Source organism: Eriocheir sinensis, chromosome 38, assembly GCF_024679095.1.
Source record: "Eriocheir sinensis breed Jianghai 21 chromosome 38, ASM2467909v1, whole genome shotgun sequence".
Taxonomy (NCBI): domain Eukaryota; kingdom Metazoa; phylum Arthropoda; class Malacostraca; order Decapoda; family Varunidae; genus Eriocheir; species Eriocheir sinensis.
Genome location: NC_066546.1, coordinates 12,792,171 through 12,814,938, shown reverse-complemented (window position 1 = coordinate 12,814,938; position 22,768 = coordinate 12,792,171). Strand labels below are relative to the sequence as shown.

The 22,768-nt window shown below is 47.5% G+C and overlaps 1 protein-coding gene across 3 annotated transcripts in view; it reads left to right on the top strand.

Moving 5' to 3' along the window:
* The window catches only part of LOC127008683 (BMP-binding endothelial regulator protein-like), a 143,353-nt gene that overhangs the window by 66,862 nt on the left and 53,723 nt on the right, over positions 1–22,768 (top strand). For all 3 annotated transcript variants that reach the window (XM_050881000.1, XM_050881001.1, XM_050881002.1), the window contains exon 4: positions 15,464–15,555. In XM_050881000.1, the coding sequence (XP_050736957.1) occupies positions 15,464–15,555 (92 nt within the window). The remainder of the gene's footprint in view (positions 1–15,463; positions 15,556–22,768) is intronic.

Here is a 22,768-nt window from a genome sequence, read left to right as displayed (position 1 = left end):
TCTTCTCTATTTTCACGGCGAAGTTTTAAATGTTTTCCGAAATATTTTGTACCATCGCATTTTTCTTTTTTTTTCCCCTCCTCTGTGACTAACGTCGTTGTCTGTAAAAATATTTATCCGTAGAATCGCGATTTCGCCGCCAAACGCGTTCTTTGCGAAGTGTTCATCCGTGAAGTTTAGATTTTGTGTTTACGTCTTCTTAAATAAATACACTTTCAAGCATTGCCCGTGGAGAGTATCATGGCTTTTCCTAGTATTCTATTTATGATAACTTTCTGGTGGGTGAGTTGAGAGTTCTATTGTATATCGAGGAGTATCAGACGCCTCTCCAGCAGAAATATACCTCACTTTTGGCCACTCTTTTTTTATATAGGAGCAGCTAGCGGACTTTTTTTGTTTTTTGGCTTTGAGCTTCTTCCTTGACTGAAAAAAAAAAAAAAAAAGAGGCATGATGTGATTGAGTATCGTGGAAGTGTTTTTCTAATTATTCTATTTATGCGTAAGGTCAAAATGAGGAAAAGTATACAGGAAAATAGTTTGAATAGCCTGATCTTCTTTGAATGGAAATTTTGAAGGGGGCTGTTATGGAATTTTCCTTTTTTCCACCTTGTTCTTTGTTGGAGTCGTAGTGCTGATGCGTAAAATCGAAATGAGTCAAAGTAGTAAAGAAGAAAGGAAAGTATAATTAGTTTGACCTTGCTTGTTAAGATCAAAATGATAGGACGAAGTGAGTGACAGTAAGGGAGAAGCGAAGTGTTAATGGCCTCGTTCGTTAAGGGTCTCGTCGTGATCTTGCTGGTTATGGAGGTCGTGTTGCTAATGCGTAAACTCGAAATGGCTAACAATAAAAGATACAGTAAAGCTTGAATGGCCTCGTTCGTTAGGTCTCTCATCCTTATCCTGCGTTTGGAGCTCGAAATCCTTATGAGTGAAATCGAAATAAGTTACCGGAAATAAAAAGAGGCTGAGACGTCAATGCGTAACACCAAAACAAGCGACAGAGCGTAAAAAGAAAGTCGTAACGGCGTCATTTTCTGAGGTACTCGTCTTGATCTTGTGGTTCGAGACAAGGAAAGTAGGAAAGACAAAAAACACTTCAAAGGGCAAGGGGTTTAAAATATTCCACCTGTCATCTAGTTTCGTGTGATCCAGTTCGTGCGTTCGTGCCGTCAGACGCAGCTCACTCTGAAGGGCCTGGTGGTGGAAGGTCCCTGTTTTGATCTGTTCTTGGGGGGTCAGTGTTCGGGGGACGTCGCTCTCGTGGCGGTGAGCAACGCAGCCATTTCCCTGTAGCGCCGCGGTGTTGTGCTGGTTTACGTCACGCTGTTTGTGCTGGTTAGTGTCTTCCCTTGACCCAGCAGGCGCCCCTAGTCCCCTACCCACGCCCCATCCCCCCATAACCTCCCCCAGCCTCCTCCATCCTCCCCCATCCATCCCTAACCTAACCCAGCTTTCCCCAACCTCTCCCAGCCTCCCTCAACCTCCCTCATCTTCCTCCAGCCTCCCCCAGCCTTCCCCGCCCCTTCTGTTGCCTTTCGTAACTCATTTTTTACGTTCCTTTATACTCCTTCCTACCTCTCGAAATCTCCCAGGCCATCCTCACCCTTCTCCAGACTTTTTCGAACCTTCCCCAACCTTCCCTACCCCTTCTTTGCCTTCTGCAGCCTTTTATAATTCTCTTTTTAGGTTTATTTACTTTTCCCAGCTCCTCGAAATCTCTCAGGGCTTCCTCCTCCCTCTCCAGATCTTTTCTATACAACATGCCTCAGCCTTTTCCGCCCCTTCCTTAGCCTTCTTCAGCGCTCTGCAGCTATTCTTAAGTATATTTTGTCCTTCCAGCCTTGTCAAAATATCCAAAGCCTTCCTCACCCCTCTCCAGACTGTTTCCAAGTGTCAAGAGTCTTCCCCAGCCTTGTCAAGCTCTCCCCAGCTCTCTTCAGCCTTACACAACCCTCCCCTGCGCCTCCCCATCATAAGTCAACTCTTTCGCAGCTCCCCAGGGCAGGACGCTCCCGGCGGGGGCGGCGCGCGGCTCTGAGTAAAGGTCGGCTGTATTACACGTCTGAGCCGGCGACAAGAAAATTTGACAGTCGTGATAACGTAAATTAATGTTGGCCGCAGCTGCCGGCCCGAGGGGACGCGGCTCGGGTGTCACACCTAAACACCGTGTGCTGCCCTGCCCGCCCCACACCCTGACACCCTGCCCGCACCCTGCCCGCACCCTGCCTCCTCCACTCTGCCCCCTCCACCTTGCCTCTTCCTACCCTACCAGTACTCTCTCCCTCCAGCCCCTGCCTTCCTCACCCTAACACCCTTCCACCCTTCCTCCTCCACCCTGCCTCTCCCTCCAGCCCCTGTCTCCCTCACCCTAACACCCTTCCACCCTGCCTCCTCCACCCTGCCTCTTCCTACCCTACCAGTGCTCTCTCCCTCCAGCCCCTGTCTCCCTCACCCTGACACCCTTCCACCCTGCCTCCTCCACCCTGCCTCTTCTTACCCTACCAGTGCTCTCTCCCTTCAGCCCCTGTATCCCTCACCCTGACTCTCCCCCACAGTTCCCGCACCCTGCCCCGCCACCCTGCCCCTTTCTCCCCTCCCCCTGGTGTCTCCCTCTCCAGCCCCCACCCTACCCCCATCCTCGCTGTTACCCTCCCTGCCCTCACATTGCCCCCTACACCCTACATGCCCCTTTCAACCCTCCCCTTCCTCCACCACCCTGCCATCCCCTTCCTACCCCCTGCCCTCTCTCTCCCGTCACTCCCCTCCCCCCACCCTCGCACTTACCCCGCCTGTCCGCAACGCAACCCCTTCCCACTCTCTTCAACCCACCTGCCTTCACACCCCCACCCCTCCCCCTCCAGACCTCGCCTCATTCTCACCCACACACACGCCACCCGGAATTCACCCACGCACCCACTCCCACCTAATACTGCTCCCACACTACTCTACTAACCCTCATCCCGCCCTCATCCACTTCTCACCCAGCTTCATCTCATCTTCACCCTCATCCACGCTTGTAATTCCTACCCCTCCACACCCTTGTCATCCACCCTCATCCACCCTTACCCAGCTTCCACCCTTGACCACATCCCACCATCACCCTGCCACCCCCAACCCCACACACACACACACCACCCTACATCCGCCTCACACACACACACACACACACACACACACACACACACACACACACACACACACACACACACACACACACACACACACACACACATGCGTAGGTCATACTAACGGTACCTCTCATTACCTACACACACGCACATGTCACCGTCAGCCCTTCAATACGTACATACACGCACACACACAGGTCACCCTCACTCATCTACGTACACACTGACCTCTTATGTTCTAATAGTTTTTTTTTTCCTTCTTAATCTTTCCTTATGTTCTTATGTGTTTATGTTCTAGTTCTTTTCATGTTCTTGTTCTCTTATGTTCTCCTTACATATTCTTTTCGTTCTTTATGTTTCCTTTTGTTCTTGTTCTTACGTTCTCTCTCTCTCTCTCTCTCTCTCTCTCTCTCTCTCTCTCTCTCTCTCTCTCTCTCTCTCTCTCTCTCTTCTGTGTTCCTAATTTACGATCTCCATTTTTTCTTATCTCTATCTCATCTTCGTTTTCTATGGTCTTATGTCCTTGTATGTTCTTCTTTTCCTTATGTTCTGCTTTTCCTTATGTTTTTATGTTATCCTTGTAGTGTTATGTTTTCCTAATGTTATTTTTATATGTTCCTATCTTTTCCTTATGTTTTTATGTTATCCTTGTGGTGTTATGTTTTCCTAATGTTATTTTTATATGTTCCTATCTTTTCCTTATGTTTTTTTTTGTTCTTATGTTCTTCTTCGTACGTTCTTCTGGTCTTGTGTTCTTGAGAAGCCCGGTGATGCTTCTACACACACACACACACACACACACACACACACACACACACACACACACACCCGCGCCTTGGTTATTTACTCTTCAGACACGCGTGAGGGAAAAAAGCCCCGCAGCCAACACACGGCGGGGCTCTGAATGGCCGGCCTTGTCTCGCCGCCCCGCCAGGCCCCAGGTGTTCCCGAGACCCGGGGTGGCCTGGCGGGGGCGGGGGTGAGGGGGCGGGCGGGTGGGAGGGGGAAGCGGAGATCACCCACACATCCACCCGCCTACACACACACACACACACACACACACACACACACACACACACGAGAGAGAGAGAGAGAGAGAGAGAGAGAGAGAGTTATACGTGCGTTTGTTTGTTTTTTTGTTTTGCTTCGTTTATCTTTGTGGTGCCGCCGCCTCCTCCTCCTCCTCCTCTTTCTTCTCTTTATTGTTTGGTATCTTGTTTTTTTTCTTATTTCTTTCCTTTATTTTCTTTTGTTTCTCTGTTTTGATTATCTTTATTTCGTAGTTTCTTTCAACATTTTTTTTCTTTTTTTTTATCGCCATTTTTTTATATTTTGTGGTTCCCTTCTCCACTTTCCTTTTCCTTTCCTGTTTTCATCGTTTGCCTATCTTCTTTTCCCCTTTTTTCTGAACTTTTCCTTTCTCACTTTTTCGTTTTGATTATCTGTATCTTTTATTTCCGTTTCATTCTATTTCTTTTTCGTTGTTTCTTCATTATCTTCCCATCTTTCACTTTTCCTAATCCTCTTCCTCCTGCTTTTCTCCTTCCTCCTCCTCCTCCTCTTTTTCCTCTTCCTCTTTTCATTATCTGTATTTCATGAGTCTTTCTTTATCCATCACTTTCTTCCTCCTTTTCTCCTTCCTTCTCCTCCTCTTTTTCCTCTTCCTCTTTTCATTATCTGTATTTCATGAGTCATTATCCTTCATCTTCTTCCTCCTCTTCTCCTTCCTCCTCCTCCTCTTTTTCCTCTTCCTCTTTCCATTATCTGTATTTCAGCTTCTTCCTCCTTTTCTCCTTCCTCCTCCTCCTCTTTTTCCTCTTCCCCTTCTCATTATCTGTATTTCATGAGTCTTTATCCTTCACCTTCTTCCTCGTTTACTCCTCATCTCATCTTCTTTCTCTCCTCATCTTCCTTAACTTCCTCCTTTCACCTCTTCACCTTCATCTCATCGTCTTCTTTTTTTATCCTCTCGTCTATTCTTTCTTGTTTTCCTGTCTCTTCTTGTTCCTGTCTTCGTTCATCATCTCTTATTTCCTAATTTCCTCTTGCTCCTTCTCATATGTCTCCTCTTTCTTCTCCTGTAACTGCTCTTCTTTCCTCTCTTTATTTCCTCCGCCTTCCTCCTCCTCCTTTTACTTCTCCTGCTTCTGCTTCTCCTTCTGCTTCTGCCTTTCGTCCACATTTTGTTATTATGTATTTTACAGTCTCGTTTTTATCTGCTATTTTTCCTCCTCCCCTTCCTCTTCCTTCTCCTCCTCCGCCTCCTCCTCTTCCTCCTCTGTAAAGGGATCAAGGTCGGGGTCTCTTTTTTTCTCTCTTAATGAATTATAAAGAAAACATGAGATACTTTTTTTTATAATATTGAAATATGTAAGATGCTTTACGTGGGGAATTTTAGGTATATATTGTTAGTGATTGGAACAAGTAAATAATCGTTTGGTCTTTTTTTTTTCTTTTCTTTCATTAAATTATTCTCTCTCTCTCTCTCTCTCTCTCTCTCTCTCTCTCTCTCTCTCTCTCTCTCTCTCTCTCTCTCTCAAACGCCCTTCAATGAATAAGCTTAATTAAGAGTCTGAAAAAAAGAGAACACACAAACACACACACACACACACACACACACACACACACACATAATGGTGATGATGAAATTTGAAATACGTGTAGCTAATTTTGTCATCAATGTGTGTGTGTGTGTGTGTGTGTGTGTGTGCGTGTGTGTGTTACTAGCCCCATCATCATTACGTCAGTGCTTTTTTGTCTTTTTTGTGTGTGTCTGTCTATATGTGTATGCCTAATTTCATCATCATTAAGTCTATTTGTGTGTGTGTGTGTGTGTGTGTGTGTGTGTGTGCAGACAGTCAGCAGACGGTCGGGTAATCAGTAGAACCCAAGGACAGAAGGAAACCGAAACCCAAACACCTGCTACACACACACACACACACACACACACACACACACACACACACACACACACACACACACACACACACACACACACACACACACACACACACACACACACACACACACACACACACAGACACTTAATGATGACACACACACACAAAAAAAAAAAGAGAAAAGAGCACTGACGTAATGGTCGGAGCAACACATTATATTGCATCGGTACGGTACAAAATATGCCTCACAAAACATGTCTGAATCAGGAGTCGCATCACGCCTCCGTATTTAGGTTCCTCTGACGTCAGCGCGGTGCTCGGTGGACCTCAAGTCTTCCTGCGTAAAGGTGACCTGACGCGCGTGGGTCAGGGCGTAAAGGGGACGTGACGGGCGGGGGTCATGGCGTAAAGGTGACCCGCCCTCCGCCCACGTCCAGCTGAACCCTAACTCGATCACTCGCTCCGCCGCACGAGTCATGGCCCGGCGAGCGGAACGAGTTTGTTTGTGGTGAAGCAGAGCGAAGGGTTCCTGGGAAGACACCTTGGTCCTCCTCCTCCTCCTCCTCCTCCTCCTCCTCCTCCTCACTGTCTCTATTTTATTTTGAATGGCGTGGCCTTCTCTTCTTTTTTCCCTTGTCCTTCTCCTCCTTTATTTTCTCCTTCTCTTCTTCCTCCTGTTCCTTCCCCTCCTCCTCCTCCTCCTCCTCCTCCGCTTCCTAACTGTCTCCATCCTCAGCTGAGTGGTGAACCCCATCTCCCCTCCTCCTCCTCCTCCTCCTCCCGTCCCACCCGCGTCTCGTCCTTCTCCCTCAACATCACGCCACCACCATCACCACCCACTCATCGCCCACCACCTCCTCATACTCATCATTCAACACCTCCTTCACTTCCTCCTCCTCCTCCTCCTCCGTCACGGCTCGACCTTGGGGGCTCGTCTTCCCGCCGCGGCTGGGCGGGGCTGTTGACCTACATCTGGGCGGCGGTGACACGGTGTATGGCCGCGCGGAGGCTAATGTTCATGTTCAATTGAGGCTCCCCGACCAGGGCCGCGGCGCTGCTCCCTGCCCTTAATACCCGCGCCCGAGGCTTCTGCGGCTGGACACGGGCGTGGCGCCGGGCGTGAGGGAAAGTATGGCCGCGGGGCGTGGCGTGGCCCAGCCGTGCACCAAGACGTGGGCCCTTGGCCGTATATTAAATCAAGGCCAGCGCAGCGTGTCGCCATGCTGTACAGCGCTGTGGCGGTGCAGCACTGCGCGAGGCACTGGAGGGCAGCACGCTGTATTGCAGGCAGCCCTGAAGACACCTGCATGGGGCACAGCCATTTACGGCAGTGAAGCTCACACCCTTGCGTTACAAAACTAGGCGAACCTCAGCGTGGTCCAGCAATACAACACACTGATGGTCTTTTGGGGGTATAACACAGCAGGCAACCCGCCGGGGCCCTACAGCAAACGGTACAGGACTGCGTGGCTCCCCATCCAGCCCCCTGGGGCACCGCGCAGCACGGGGCCGCCAGGGAACGTCCCCCGCCAGGACACGGCTGCCTCTCCTCTCACCTTGCACAATGAGCATCGCCAATTCACCCGTCACGCGGTGGGAATTTTAAATACGGAAATGGCTTTCCACCGCGGCTGAGCTGCATGGGTCAGCGAGGAGAGAAACCTTCCAAAAATCTGCTGCTTCTTCCTGTCGAAGCCTGACGGATGGGCCGTTGGCAAGACATCGCTGCGCCGCTCAGTCGACGTGAGGATCTCAAACACTGCGATGGGGGCTTTTTATACTTTCTCTATAAATGAGGACGTTACGTAAAGAGCCGGTCCTGGAGTTATGTAATACCGGATACGTGAAGCTAACAGTTCGTAGAAAAATATTAACGATTGCAATGTACCGAACGAGAAACGCTCTGCCATGTTTGTTTTTCCCGCACACTGAGGACTCTCGCCTCGCTCTTCGGGTCCACATTATCGGCTACTGAAGCGGCGGGAGACACGTTCTTTCTTCTCCCTTTATTTTTTTAGAATGATCTACGTCTTCTAAATGTCATTCCTTCTTTTTATATTATTCCAATCAGATATTTGTGTGTGTGTGTGTGTGTGTGTGTGTGTGTGTGTGTGTGTGTGTGTGTGTGTGTGTGTGTGTGTGTGTGTGTGTGTGTGTGTGTGTGTTTTACATAACTTTCTCTACCTCCGAGGTCTCTCTCTCTTCCCATCCCTACAGGAGAGAGAGAGAGAGAGAGAGAGAGAGAGAGAGAGAGAGAGAGAGAGAGAGAGAGAGAGACCTGCATTACAATTCTCTCATTCATTCCCTCGTCTCGTTCAAGCTCCATCTGGACCCTCGACGATCATGGCCGTGTGTGTGTGTGTGTGTGTGTGTGTGTGTGTGTGTGTGTGTGTGTGTGTGTGTACTCTAATTCTGTCTTACCGCCTTCTTCCATCCTACCGTACACACACACACACACACATCTCTCTCTCTCTCTCTCTCTCTGTCAGGCTGTAAGAGTGAGTGTTCTGCTCTGATAACATTTAATATCCCGCGCACCTTATTTATACTTCCTTATCTGCTTCTTTCTGCCGTATGTCATTTTACTTTATCTTCCGTATCGCAAGTTTGACGTGTCTTCGCCTATCCGGGAGCGAGTGTCGTTGTATCTATGTTCTCCGCCCTGTATCTGCATCGGTAACGTGTTTTGGGGAGGCGCTTAGCGAATATGGTGGTGGTGGTGGTGGTGGTGGTAGTGGTGGTGGTGACGTTCATAAGTGGTCGTTGCAACATAATATTGATGTGAATTGTGGTGGTGGTTGTGGTTGTTGTGAGTGAGTGAGTGAGTGAGTGAGTGAGTGGCTTGTTTTGGTGGTGGTGGTGGTGGTGGTGGTTTTTTTATTGGTGATAGTGGTGATGACAGTCGTGGCCGTGGTGATGGTGGTGGTGGTGGTGGTAGTGGTAGTGGTAGTCCTCCTCCTCCTCCTCCTCCTCCTCTTTACCTCCATTTTAAGTGCTGGCGTTGAATAAGTGATGGAGGTGACGGCCTATCCTCTTCCTCAACCTCGTCATCTTTCTCCTCTTCCTCCTCCTCCTACTCTTCCTCTTCCTCCAACTTTCCCTCCTCCTCAAATTCCTCCTCTTCCTCCCTCTTCTCTCCTCCTCTTCTTACTCATCCTCTGCCTCTTTTTTTTCTCCTTCTTTCTTTCCGACTCCTTCTCTTCCTCCTCTTCCTCCTCCTCCTACTCTTCCTCTTCCTCCAACTTTCCCTCTTCCTCCAACTCCTCCTCTTCCTCCCTCTTCCCTCCTCCTCTTCTTACTCAACCTCTGCCTCTTTTTTTTTCTCCTTCTTTCTTTCCGACTCCTTCTCTTCCTCCTCTTCCTCCTTCTCAATCTCTTCCTCCTCCTCCAACTCCCCCTCCTCCTTCAACTCCTCCTCTTCCTCCCTCTTTTCTCCTTCTCTTCTTACTCATCCTTCGCCTCTTTTTTTTCTCCTTTCCTTTCAACTCCTTCTCTTCCTCCTCTTCCTCAATCTCTTCCTCTTCCTCCTGTTCCTCTCCTCTTTCTACTCATCTTCTGCCTCTTCTTTTCTTCCTTCTTCTTCCCAACTCCTCTCCCTCTTTCTCCTTCCTTCTTTCCAGCTCCTTCTCTTCCTCCTCTTCCTCAATCTCTTCCTCCTCCTCCTCCTGTTCCTCTCCTCTTCCTGCTCATCCTCTGCCTCTTCTTTTCTTCCTTCTTCTTCCCGTACCTAAACTTTGATCTTAATGAAGTTTGAAACAGAGTAGTAAATAATTATGATGAACCGTAAAATCGACCGGGAAGAGACACTGAAAATTCATCCACGCACATTGGGTCGTAAAGAAATGCATATCCTAGCGCAAGGGACGAAGGGAAGGGGCGTGAAGTAAAGAGATAAAAAAAAAGTTATTAAAAAGACATGAAAAGATGATAGTTAAAGAAGACAGTGAAGAAGATACGACCAGTGAATGCAATAAATAAGTTACGAGAATATCACATGACAAAGCAGACTGAAACGGATTTAGCGGAGAGACAAATTAACGTGAAATGAAGCTGTAAAGAAAATGGAAGGAGGGGAGAGATGAGGGATGGAGAACAAAGAGAAAAAAGGCGAAAATGATTAATAGGGAGCAAATTAACGTGCAGTGGAAATAAAGGAAATGTAAGAAGAGGAAAGATAATGATGAAACGAAATGCAGAAGAAGAAGAAGAAGAAGAAGAAGAAGAAGAAGAAGAAGAGAAAACAGAGGAGGGGAAAGCGGAAGAAATCAAAAGAGAGAGAGAAAGAGAGAACGAAAGGGAGGGAAAGGAGGAATAAGGATGTACAGAAATTAGAATAGTAATGGTAATAAAGAAAAGAAGAGGGAGAAAATGGGAAAAAAATAAGAAGAGTGAAAGAACGAAAAATGAGGGAAAGGAGAGACAAAAAGAAAGTTAAGAATAAAAAAACAAAGAAAATGAAAGAAACTAAAAGAGAGAAAAAGAGAAAGAAAGAAAGACAGAGAACAGCCACCATAAGAGAAAAAAAAAGATAACTGAAAAAAAAATAGGAGACACGAACGGGCGTGCAAGTAAAAAAAAAAAAGAAAAAAAGAAAATGGGAGAAGGGAGAAAGGAAAGAGGGGGGACAAAACGCATTAGAGAGGTGGCCGTATAGAAGTGATGGGTGAGGTCATCGACTTAGAAGTGATGGGGTGGTGAGGGGAGGAGAGGGAAGGGGGGGAGAAGAAGGGGGAGGGGAGGGGAGGAGGGGCGATTAGCAGGGTACCAGAAAACGTCCTTGAAGGGAGTTGGTTTGGTCCTACTGTTGCAAGGGGAGGGAGGAGGAGGAGGAGGAGGGAGGAAGGGAAGGGAAGGAAGGGAGGCAAGATAAGGAGGGGAAACAGAAGAGGAATGGGGAGGAGAATAAAGAGAAGAGGAAGGGAGAAGGGAAGAAGGAAGGAGAGAGAAGGAGGGGAAGGGGGTGGAGAGGGGAAGGAAGGGGAAGGAGGAGAAACAATAAGAGGAAGGGAGGAGAGGAAGAAGGGAGAGGAAGGAGGAGAAGAGGAAGGGAGAAGGAGAGAGGAGAGAGGGAAGAGTAAGAAGGAGAGTAGAGGGAGAGGAGAGAGAGAGAGAGAGAGAGAGAGAGAGAGAGAGAGAGAGAGAGAGAGAGAGAGAGAGAGAGAGAGAGAGAGAGAGAGAGAGAGAGAGAGAGAGAGAGAGAGGACGTATGATTAGTTGACTTTGATTAATGGAGTAAGTCTGATCCTCACATACGTACATGCATTCATACATACATAAAAACCTTCTCTGTACATACCCACTCACAAGAGACAGACAGTCACACACACACACACACACACACACACACACACACACACACACACACACACATAATGTAGCATTAAAATTCAAGGAGCGACTCTTGTGCATCACGTCCACACGAGAGGAAGAGGCGAGGCGGAGACAGCGATCAGAGGCGGCCCTCACACACACACACACACACACACACACACACACACACACACACACACACACACACCGGGGCACAGCGGGAACAAACAGGGTCCGGGACAGGCGCAACAGACAGACAGACAGGCGGCCGGCCTCCCGACCTGCACACAAGAAAATTACCACCAGCGGAAGGCGGTGCCGCGGCGGGTGTCGGCTGCCGGGTGGGCGGGGGTGACAGAGTGACGGGCGGGCGGCGGCGGCGAGGGCGGGGGCGCTGTCCCCTGGGGCGGCGGCTGTCTCGGGTTCAGCAAGATCCTGACCATGTGTCGCCCCGCCGCGTGCCCCGCCCCGCCTCCCGGGGCTCCTGTGTGTGCTCCTGTGTGCCAAGGTTGCGACATCGTGTTCGTCTGCATATCGTCGGGCGCGGGGCGGCGCGGCTCAGGGCTACCGCCCCGTGCTTGTCCTGCCGCGACACCCGAGAACCCGCCGCGGCGGCCTTGCAACCCGGAATTATTACATTCCTTCTCAGCCCAAGACGCCAAGAGGCTCGCTTTGTTTGTTGCTTCGCCTCGACTCCTGGCACAACCTGCACACACACCCGGCCTGCCGCCCCCAGCCCCTCACCACGGCCTGTCACACTCCACGGCCCCTCACCACGGCCTGTCACACCCCCGCCCCTCGTCAGGATGTGATGCAATTGTCGCCGCCGGCATGGGGAGGCAGCCTCGGGGAAGCGGGGTGCCCCGGCCCCATTATCTCCGCGGGTCGTTCCCGTCAGGAGCGTCTGGTGTCAGGAACCAGAGCGAATGTTACCAAGCAGCCTCGGTGCAGCACACCCGCCCAGCTGACCTCCTGCAGTGCAGCAGACCCGCCACCTCCACCACTGATAACACCACACACACACACACACACACACACACACACACACACACACACACACACACACATTTTGCCGCTGTAGTTATTAAAATATTGCGAGTTGTAAATTTTCAGGCTGATGTATAATCCATCATCAAAGGACCGCCTTTGAGAGTATTATTCCTATTATGTTATTATTATTGTTAGTAGTAGTAATGGTAGTAGTAGTAGAAGTAGTAGTAGTAGTAGTAGTAGAAGTAGTGTTGTTAGTATTATTGTTATTATTACTATTATTTATTTAACTATATACAAAAACACACACACACACACACACACACACAGACAGACACACTGGCCGGGAACCACACTACTCTCGCCGCCGCCGCCGCCGCCGCCAACCCGTCGTCGATAGGTTCCAGGCCTTCTAGTGTTCCGTTTCGGTGTTTGGTTGTTGGAGCGCCGCGCGGGGCTGTCCTCCCACGGCAAGGCGGAAACACCGGGGGAGCGCGGGGCCTGGGTGTGCCGCGGGGGAATAGTTGCGGCGAGAGAGAGAGAGAGAGAGAGAGAGAGAGAGAGAGAGGGCCGGAGCATCACACACACACACACACACACACACACACACACACACACACACACACACACACACACACACACACATACATTTAGTGCATACAAACCCAACTCATAAAAAGAGGAAGGACATGACGAGCGATGAAAGAGTAGGTTATGGTGAGAGAGAGAGAGAGAGAGAGAGAGAGAGAGAGAGAGAGAGAGAGAGGAAGACAGAGTGAGCGAGATAAGGAGTGACGCCGGGCGGGTTAGGGACACACAGTAGCAGTGTTTAACGTCCCTTTAGGCGAGGCGGCGTTCTGGGAAGAGGCGGATCTTGCTCCTCTGATTCGTTACGTCAAGATATTAAACGGCGGAGCGAGCGGACAGAGAGACAGAGGGACGTGGCTTAACTCCTAGGTGTGCACAGACGCTCCCGCCGATCACACCACGATTTCCTTAGCCCGAAGAGGAGATTAATCGTTTTTCTTGTGTTTTTTCCTTCACCTTGAGGGCACAGAAGCTTCCACATTTTACAATTTCCAAAGAGGAGATTAATAGAGTTTTCTTTGGTGTTTCTTCACTTTCACGGTACGGAAGTTTTGTGTTGCTACCCTCCACTTCTACTTTAACAACCTCCAAAGGCCGAAGAGGAGATTAATAGGGTTTTCATTGGTGTTTTTTCACTTTCAAGGTACGGAGGTTTTGTGTTGCTACCCTCGACTCTACATTAACAATTTTCAAAGGCCGAAGAGGAGATCAAAAGAGCTCTCCTGTTTCTCTCTTTACTTCCACGTGTGTACAGAAGCTTCGTCTCACTACCATTGCCTCTCACATGCATCAACAATTTCCAGAGCCCAAAAAGGAGGTTAATCGCATTTTCATGAGTGGTTTTTTTTTCCGCGATTACGGTGCAGAAGCCTTATCTTACGACCCCCGACTTCTACATTAACAACTTCCAAAGGTCGTACAGGAGATTGATCGGGTTTTCGTGAGTCTTTCTTTACTTTCACGGTACCGAAGCCTTGTCGAACTACCGCCGACTCATACATTAACAATTTCCAAGAGCCGAAAATGAGATTAATCAGGTTTTCATGCTCATTTTTTTACGTTCTTTTTTGCCCTTGAACTATTTCCTCTACTGTAAAAAAAAAAGTCTTATCGAATGTGTGTGCTCGGGCGGCAAAATATTGAATCAAGACTACGGCCCTTAAGTTCTTCTCTTAATTCACTGAGTATAATTGATTCCGGACGAACCAGTAAGGACCAGGCTACACGAACAGGTCCCTCTCCTCAACGACCCGGGCAGACCATTAACGCAGCGCCAACTACAGACCGCGCTGATGAGTCCTCGTTAGCAGCAGCACCGACCACAGACCACAGACTAACAGACCGTCGCCACCGCCACAGACGCGACCACAGACCTCAGTAAACAACCACAGTAGATCAGATCACAGACAGTTTACTCAGACTTTATTTCCCTATCACAGACTACACAAACCACAGACTAACAGACCGTCGCCACCAACACAGACGCGACCACAGACCTCAGTAAACAGCCACATCATCACAGCCACAGTAGATCAGATCACAGACAGTTTACTCAGACTTTATTTCACCATCACAGACCGCACAGACCAAGGATTAACAGACCATCACCGCCACACGAGTACATCACCACAGCCACAAGAACAGACCACAAAACAGCCCATATCAGCGACCCACATACTGACAAACCATCACCACCAACACAGCAAAGACCACAGACCATACGAACAGATCTTCACAGCCACAATAGACCAGACTACAGCACAACACAGCCTCGACTACTGCCCGTTATAATGAGCCGCTCTCAGCAACACAGCAACACAGCACACATACACTTTCGACTAACACAGCAAGCCACACATGAGGACAGTTACCCTCACCACAGCACACAGCAGCCTCGCCACATCCATAGCTTTGTAGAGGAATCTTCACCTCACATCCAGTATCGATATTTTCAGACGCTTTCACCTCCCACATCAACTACTTCCAAAGGCCGAAAGGGAGATCAGTCGGGTTCTAATGAGTGGTCTTTTAGGTTCATGTTACAGAAGAAGGGTCAACTTACCACCAGGGTCATAAAACTGCTACTGGAAATGCCCGAAACTCCTGCGAAAGCCTTGTCAAATGTGTTCTCTGCTCCATAACACTTTAATTCCTTACCGTATTCTCTTTATTAAAACAAAATTATCCCATTGATCTCTGTATTCCCTTATGTTTCACCTCTGAGCCCCTTAGCACCGCCACAGCCTCTTCGCTCCCCTTGCTCTATCTCAGCCCATAACACAATATTCCCTTCTCTTATTCTCCCCTTATTAAAGCATATAAACTTATCCCATTGGCCTCTGTTACTGTATTCCGTTTTGTTTCATCTCTCAGCCCCACAGCACTCCCACAGCCCCCTTCGTCTCAGTCCCATAACTCTTCCTTTCTCTTATTCTCCCCTTATTAAAGCATATAAACATATCCCATTGGTCTCTGTCTCTGTCTCTATTGCTGAAATGTCTAAGAATATGGGTCCAGGTCTTAACAGTCTCTCTCTCTCCTCCGCAGGTGAATCAATGCGCTGCCACCAGGAGGGAGAAGCCATACCTGTTCCACCTGAAGTCGAGAAGGACAACCCGTGCATCTCCTGTTCCTGCCAGGTGAGAATTGCACAACACCTTTAATTAATGTATTTTAGAGTACTTAAACAACAAACATAAAGTATTGTATTGGTCACTGATAGCTTGTTCTCTGTGTGGCGCGTGGTGGGGAGTGACGGTGCTCGGGTAGGCAGGCTCACCACCACCACCACCACACAGACAACACACACACTAAATGGCAATGAATAGTAAGGAGCCAGCGTCCCAGAGTCCTCTCACGCTTGTCTGCTCATCATCAACACTGCACAAATGCCTCCTGGGTGCCTACTGTTGTGTCCGATGCTAAACATACCAAAAGCGCTTGCAGACAGAGAGGGGGAGAAAGAGAGAGAGATGGCAGACCCGCTGATGTGTGTGTGTGTGTCTTCGGGCTCTGATACTTCGAACTTCGTGACCTTAGTGCTAATACGCCATCCAGAGCTGCTTTTCAATAACTTCGACTTCCATTATACACGATACGTAGAGGTGGAGAGTGTTATATCTTCCCACAGTAAACCTTTCACCTTTCAAATAGCTTAAAACCATTATACGCAATACTCGGAAGCGCAGTGTTTTTCCTCCTGTCGAAGTGATGGCCAGCGAGTCACCTTTCAGTTTTCCAATACCTTCTAACAGCATTTCATTACACACGATCGTCGGAAGTCCAATATTTTCCCTCCTATATACCGTAGTGATGGCCAGCGAGTCACCTTCCAGCTCTCCAATACCTTCTAACATTATATACGATACCCGGAGCTCCAGTGTTTTGCCGCCCGCCGCAGTGATGGGGGACAGATCAACGAACTGATACCTGGTGGGGTCCGTGTACCTGGTGGGAAAAGACCTGATAACCCCGTGGTGGTGAGGTGGAAGGTAACACGTGGAGGGCGGCTGAACAGGATCACTTGTAAGGTGTAGAAGGGAGATAGGAGGGAGGATAAGACGAGTCCCAACCCCCACAAGAAGAAAAACAACAAACAGTGATAGGGATGCACTTCATAACCTCGATGTGTGGAGTGAGGTGGAAGGTAGCAAGTGGAAGGCGGCCAGAACAGGACCACTTGTAAGGAGTAGATGGAAGAACAGGCGGCAGGATAAGACGAACCCAAAATAACCTCCACAAGAAGAAGCAACAGTAATAGAGACCACCGTTGCCAGATTGTCGTACTCAGAGCATAGTATTTACCGGTTTCTGACGCCTAAGTATTGCCAAGAAACATCAGGAATTAACTATTTTAACGATAATTTTAAGTGAATCTCCTTGGGGTCCACGAGACAGTTTTGGGGTAAATATAAGAGGCTGAGTAAGACAATCTGGCGACTTTGATAGAGACAGACCTGATATTCCACAAGGAGGAGGAGGAGGAGGAGGCAGGTAACACGTGGAGGGCGGCCAGGACAGGACCACTTGTAAGACGTTGCCAGATTGTCGTACTCTGCCTCATGTTTGCCGATTTCCGACCCAAAAACTGCCTTAATCACCCAAATAACTCCCTTCATATATAGTTATCGTTTAAATGGTTAATTATTGATGTTTCTTGGCAACAGTTATGGGCCAGAAACCGGTAAATACGCGGCTCTGTGTACGATTATCTGGCAAGCATACTGAAGATGGAAGATATTGATAGTGGTGACAGGAACCCCAAAGAACCCACGCAAGCAGAAAAGGAAATAACAACTAGAGACGGGATATGGTGTTGGAGGTGGACGGTAACGCTTGGAAGGCGCCTCGAATAGGATCACAAGTAAGATGTAGATGGAAGATTACATGGGAGTGTGAGACAAACCCCAACCAACCTCGGAAAGAAAAAGAGCTAGTGATGAGGAAGGACATTCATAGAGGGTGAATAAAACACGGGGTAGAAAGAGTATTTGCGTAGGGCTCTAATACAAAGGAAGGGATGGTGTATTAGACAGCCCAACCCCATGATGAGCAAGTGACAAGGTGAGAACAAACCCCAACCAACCTCGGAAAGAAAACGAACATAGCAGTGATGAGGAAGGACTTCACAGAGGGGAGATTAAACACGGGGGTAGAAAGAGCACTTGCGTAAGGCTCTAATAGAAAGGAAGGGATGATGTATTAGACAGTCCAACCCCATGATGAACAAGGGTGGAAGAGTGCGACAAACCCCATCCAACCCCAGCAAGAAGGAAAAAGTCATAACAGTAACAGAAACAAACTGGATAACCCCGATGCAGAGAGAGAGGGTCAGGGCAACACACGGGGCAGGAGACTCACTTTGTTCTTTTTCATCCATTTTTCTCCATCACTTTTTTCCTTTTAGTGTCTCGCCTCTAGCACTGACACGAGATAAAACACCGTCGAAGTGGAGCACCGTGTTAGTCAGGGAAATGGAACTAATGGAACTGGACTAATGGAGAGGATGGGAGAGTATATTTGACCATCCAGCCCTTTGAAGAATTGGATGTAATTAGAGTGAGGTGAAAGGGAACACTTGAGGAGAAAGGGAGACAGGATCAGTTGTAAAGCTCCAGGGTAGAAGGAAGGGTGGAGAAGACCATCCAACCCCAATGCAGAACAGGAACAAGCAATATGGGGCAAGACTTCATGAGCACCGATGTAAACAGAGTGAGATGAAAGATAAAACTTGAAGATAAAAGGGACAGAATCACTTATGAGGCCCCGGGGCAGAAGAACAGGAGGGTAGGAGCATCCGACCCTTTGAAGAATAAGATGAAACAGTGCTTGGGAAAGACTTCATGAGCACCGATGTAAACAGAGTAAGATGGAAGATAAAACTTGAAGATAAAAGGGTATTGGTATGAGGCCCAACTGCAGAAGAACGGGACGGTAGGAGCATCCGACCCTTTGAAGAATCAGATGAAACAGTGCTTGGGAAAGACTTCATGAGCTCCAATGTATATAGAGTGAGATAGAGGATAAGATTTGAAGATAAAGGGGAACAGAGCCACTTCTGGAGCCCTAGGGAAGAAGGACGTGGGAGAAACACCGTCCAAAACTAGTGAAGGATAGGAACAGTGCTTGGGAAAGACTTCATGAGCTCCCACGTATAAATTGAGATAGAGGATAAGATTTGAAGATAAGGGGGAACAGGTACCTGTACCGTCTCCGCCAGTTCTTCTCCCCTGCACAGTTGCTGTCCATATACAGGGGCCTTGTCCGCCCTCGTATGGAGTATGCATCTCATGTGTGGGGAGGCTCCACTCACACAGCTCTTCTGGACAGAGTGGAGGCTAAGGCTCTTCGTCTCATCAGCTCTCCTCCTCATACTGATAGCTTCTACCTCTTAAATTCCGCCGCAATGTTGCCTCTCTTTCTATCTTCTATCGATATTTCCACGCTGACTGCTCTTCTGAACTTACTAACTGGCTCATCCCTATACTGTCCAAACCCCTTATGCAAGAGTTAACCAGCATCTTCACTCTTTCATCCCTCACGCAGGTAAACTCTGGAACAATCTTCCTTCATCTGTATTTCCTCCTGCCTACGACTTGAACTCTTTCAAGAGGAGGGTATCAGGACACCTCTCCTCTCGAAATTAACCTCTGATTTTGGACACTCCTTTAACCTCTGTTCGGGAGCAGTGAGTAGCGGGCCTTTTTTTCTTTTTTTTTCTTTGCGCCCTTGAGCTGTCTCCGTAGCTGTAAAAAAAAAAAAAAAAAAAAAAAAAAGGGCCACTTCTGGAGCCCTAGGGAAGAAAGACGGGGGAGAAATATCATCCAAAACTACTAAAGGATAGGAACAGTGCTTGGGAAAGACTTCATGAGCTCCAATTTATATAGCGTGAGACAGAGGATAACATTTGAAGATAAGGGGGAACAGGGTCACTTTTGGAGCCCTAGGGAAGAAGCAAGGGGTAGAAACACCATCCAAAGCTACAGAAAAATAGGAACAAACAGTGATGGGAAAAGACTCCATGACCCCGATCTGTACAGAGTGAGTAGGAAGAGAAGAGAAAGGAAGGGAAGGGAGGGAAGAGAAAGGGGAACAGGATCAGGAAGGGAGAGAAAGACCATATTACCCTTTGAAGAAATGAGTATCAGACAGGGATGGGAAAAGCCTTTATGACCCCTGACGTATATATAGACGATTAGAGAAAGTAAACAAGTAATAGGTAACAGTTTTGGTCAGCGGGGAAGCAAAGGTAAAATAACAGGTAACATTTGGATCGTATAAAGTAAGTTAGAGTTCAATTTCATATCGCTAACGTATCTGGAGGAGCGGAGCGAAGGACAACACTTGACTAGAAAGAGGAGAAGGAGGAACAGGAGCAAGGAGAGGCTCTTAGAAGGCCAGCAAGCCCACGCCAGCCCGGAAGACCCAGCCCACCCAGCCTAAGGTCAGCGGAGGTCAGGCCACTCCGGGTGTTGCAATTAATGTCGCGGTTAATTTTTGTGGTTCATATACAACACGCGAACATGGCCGACGACTGATGACCCGGCGTTGGGCAACCACAAGGGAGGGGGGAGGGGTGAGAGAGAGAGAGAGAGAGAGAGAGAGAGAGAGAGAGAGAGAGAGAGAGAGAGAGAGAGAGAGAGAGAGAGAGAGAGAGAGTACGCTTTACAGTTTTACATACAGATCTTTCGGACCCTAGCAGCTGATCACTCGTTACGTTATAGGGCTTAATTGGTAGTCCGCCAGGTGTGTGTCTGTGTGTGTGTGTGTGTGTGTGTGTGTGTGTGTGTGTGTCAGGGCCGCCACTCACCTGTTTGTTCTTATTTTTTACTTCACAAGCCGGATAAACAGTCTTAATATCCATAACAGAAGCCTTCAGAGTGAGTTGTAGGAGCAGGAAAGGAAGGAGCAGGGTCAAGGAGGGGAGGAACGCGAGAAAGAGATGAAAAATTAGAAGGGAAGGATTTGGTAAGAGGAGGAAGACGAGGGAGAAGCAAGAAGAGGAGGAAGATGATGAGTGAAGGGAAGGTGATAAAAAGGAAAGGAAGAAAAAACAATAAAAGTAGAAAGAAGAGGAAGATGAGCGGAAAGGAAGACGATTAAAAAAAGGCAATAATGAAGGTGATCCGTAAATGAATAATTATAAGTTTAAGAAAAGAAAAAGAAAAACAAAATAGAAGGAAAAGGAAAATAAGGGAAGGTGAGAAAAGAGGACAATAACGAAAACGATCTTGAATGAAAATATTAAGTAAGAAAAGGAACAGAAAATCAAGTAAAGGAGGAAGAAGGGGAAGATGAAGGAAGAGGAAGATGATGAAAAAAGGGAAAAAATAACTAGAGAAGAAATAGGAAAAGGTGAAAATGATCAGCAAATGGAAGATAAGTTAAATAAAAGGAAGAGAGAGAGAGAGAGAGAGAGAGAGAGAGAGAGAGAGAGAGAGAGAGAGAGAGAGAGAGAGAGAGAGAGAGAGAGAGAGAGAGAGAGAGAGAGAGAGAGAGAGAGAGAGAGAGAGAGAGAGAGAGAGAGAAATTAGCGACTATTATTTTTGCGTTCTCTCATCGACGGGAAATATTTCGTGGAATCTTGCGGAACCAGTTTACAGAAGGGGACTCCTCCTCGTGCAGTGTCGAAATCGGTGTCGGGTGTTGCGTGGGTGTTGGTTGGTCTCATGGCTCTTTAATTGTCCCTGTGTTACGAAATGTTGTGTTGCTCTCCATCATCCCCAACACCTGGGAACTAAATTACTTTGCCCCAGGTGTTTAAACGGACTCCTTTTTCTCATTAGTTTGTTATGCCAGTGTGGAAATAGTGTTGATTACCCCTTGCATCTTAAAATAACAGATCATTTATACTAGCTAAGGCATTCTGGTAACTTACCTGTTATTTAGTATTCCCCCCAGTGTGGAAATAGTATTAGTTATCCCTTGCATCTTAAAATTCTGGTAATACATGTTATTTAGGATTCCTCCAGTGTGGAAATAGTGTTGAAATAGTGTTGATTATCCCTTGCATCTTAAAATAACAAATCATTTAAACTAGCTACAGGATCGTGATAAAAATAGTGTTGATTATCCTTCGCTTAAAAAATAACAAATCATTTAAACTAGCTACAGGATCGTGATAACTTACATGTTATTTAGGATTCCCCCCCAGTGTGGAAATAGTGTTGATTATCCCTTGCATCTTAAAATAACAGATCATTTAAACTAGCTAAATCATCGTTGTAACTTACATGTTATTTAGGATTGCACTTACACCCACGCTTTTTTTTTTTTTTTTTTTTTTTACATCAAAGGATGCGGCTCAAGGGCAACAAAAAGAGTACAAAAAAAAGCCCGCTACTCCTTTAAATTGTGAAAGTACTCGTAGTCCCCTGGCAAATGTAGGATAATATATATATACCTTAAAGGAAGATTCAGTGGAGGTCAGTAAGCTTTCCAGGTAAGGTTAATTATAAGGTAGAGTTTACTTTTTGGCAAAGTCGATGCCGTTAAGTTTCTTTTGGTAAGATTTGGGAAGTATTAGGTGAGTTATTCTTTTTAAGTAAGATTGTATTATATTTCTTTAGGTAAAGCTACAGATGAATAGGTAAGATTAGGGAAATATTAGGTAGGGTTGAGTTAATTTTCCTTTATGTACCGTGTAGGAAAAATGACTCATAGTTCACCAGCTAATCCTTGCTATTCTTTTTTGTTCTGAGAGAGAAAAGTCTTAATCTGAAATATAGGGAGGTGTGAATTATTGGCTAAATGAATGAAGATATAAGGTTAAATAAGTCGAAGTTTGCAAATTTTCATAGATAAGAATAGGAAAGTATAGAGTGAGCTGGACTTCATTTTCCTATCAGTAACGCATCACCATGAAACACAACACCTGCTTGGCCAGCTTATCCCCGCCCAGTTTGCTTTGAGAGGAGACATCACCGCCGTAACGAGTCCAAACAGCTCCCCGCTCTGCTTTGTCCGGGGCGGGGCGCGAAGACAAATATACTGCGCAGCGTCTTCAGGCCAGTCTGGGCGAGGGTCGAGTATTGTAGCGATGTCACGACCTTTTTGTTTTGCTGAAATTTAGATGCATCGAAGCGAGTGTTGTGTGCTGACGCGAGGCACGGCTTGGAGGATCTTGTTTTGTTTTTGCTTGGCTTGAGGTTGTTAGTGCTGGGGGAGAGGGAGAGAGAGAGAGAGAGAGAGAGAGAGAGAGAGAGAGAGAGAGGAGGAGGAGAAGGAGGAGAAGGAGGAGGAGAAGCAGAAGAAGAGAGAGAGAGAGAGAGAGAGAGAGAGAGAGAGAGAGAGAGAGAGAGAGAGAGAGAGAGAGAGAGAGAGAGAGAGAGAGAGAGAGAGAGAGAGAGAGAG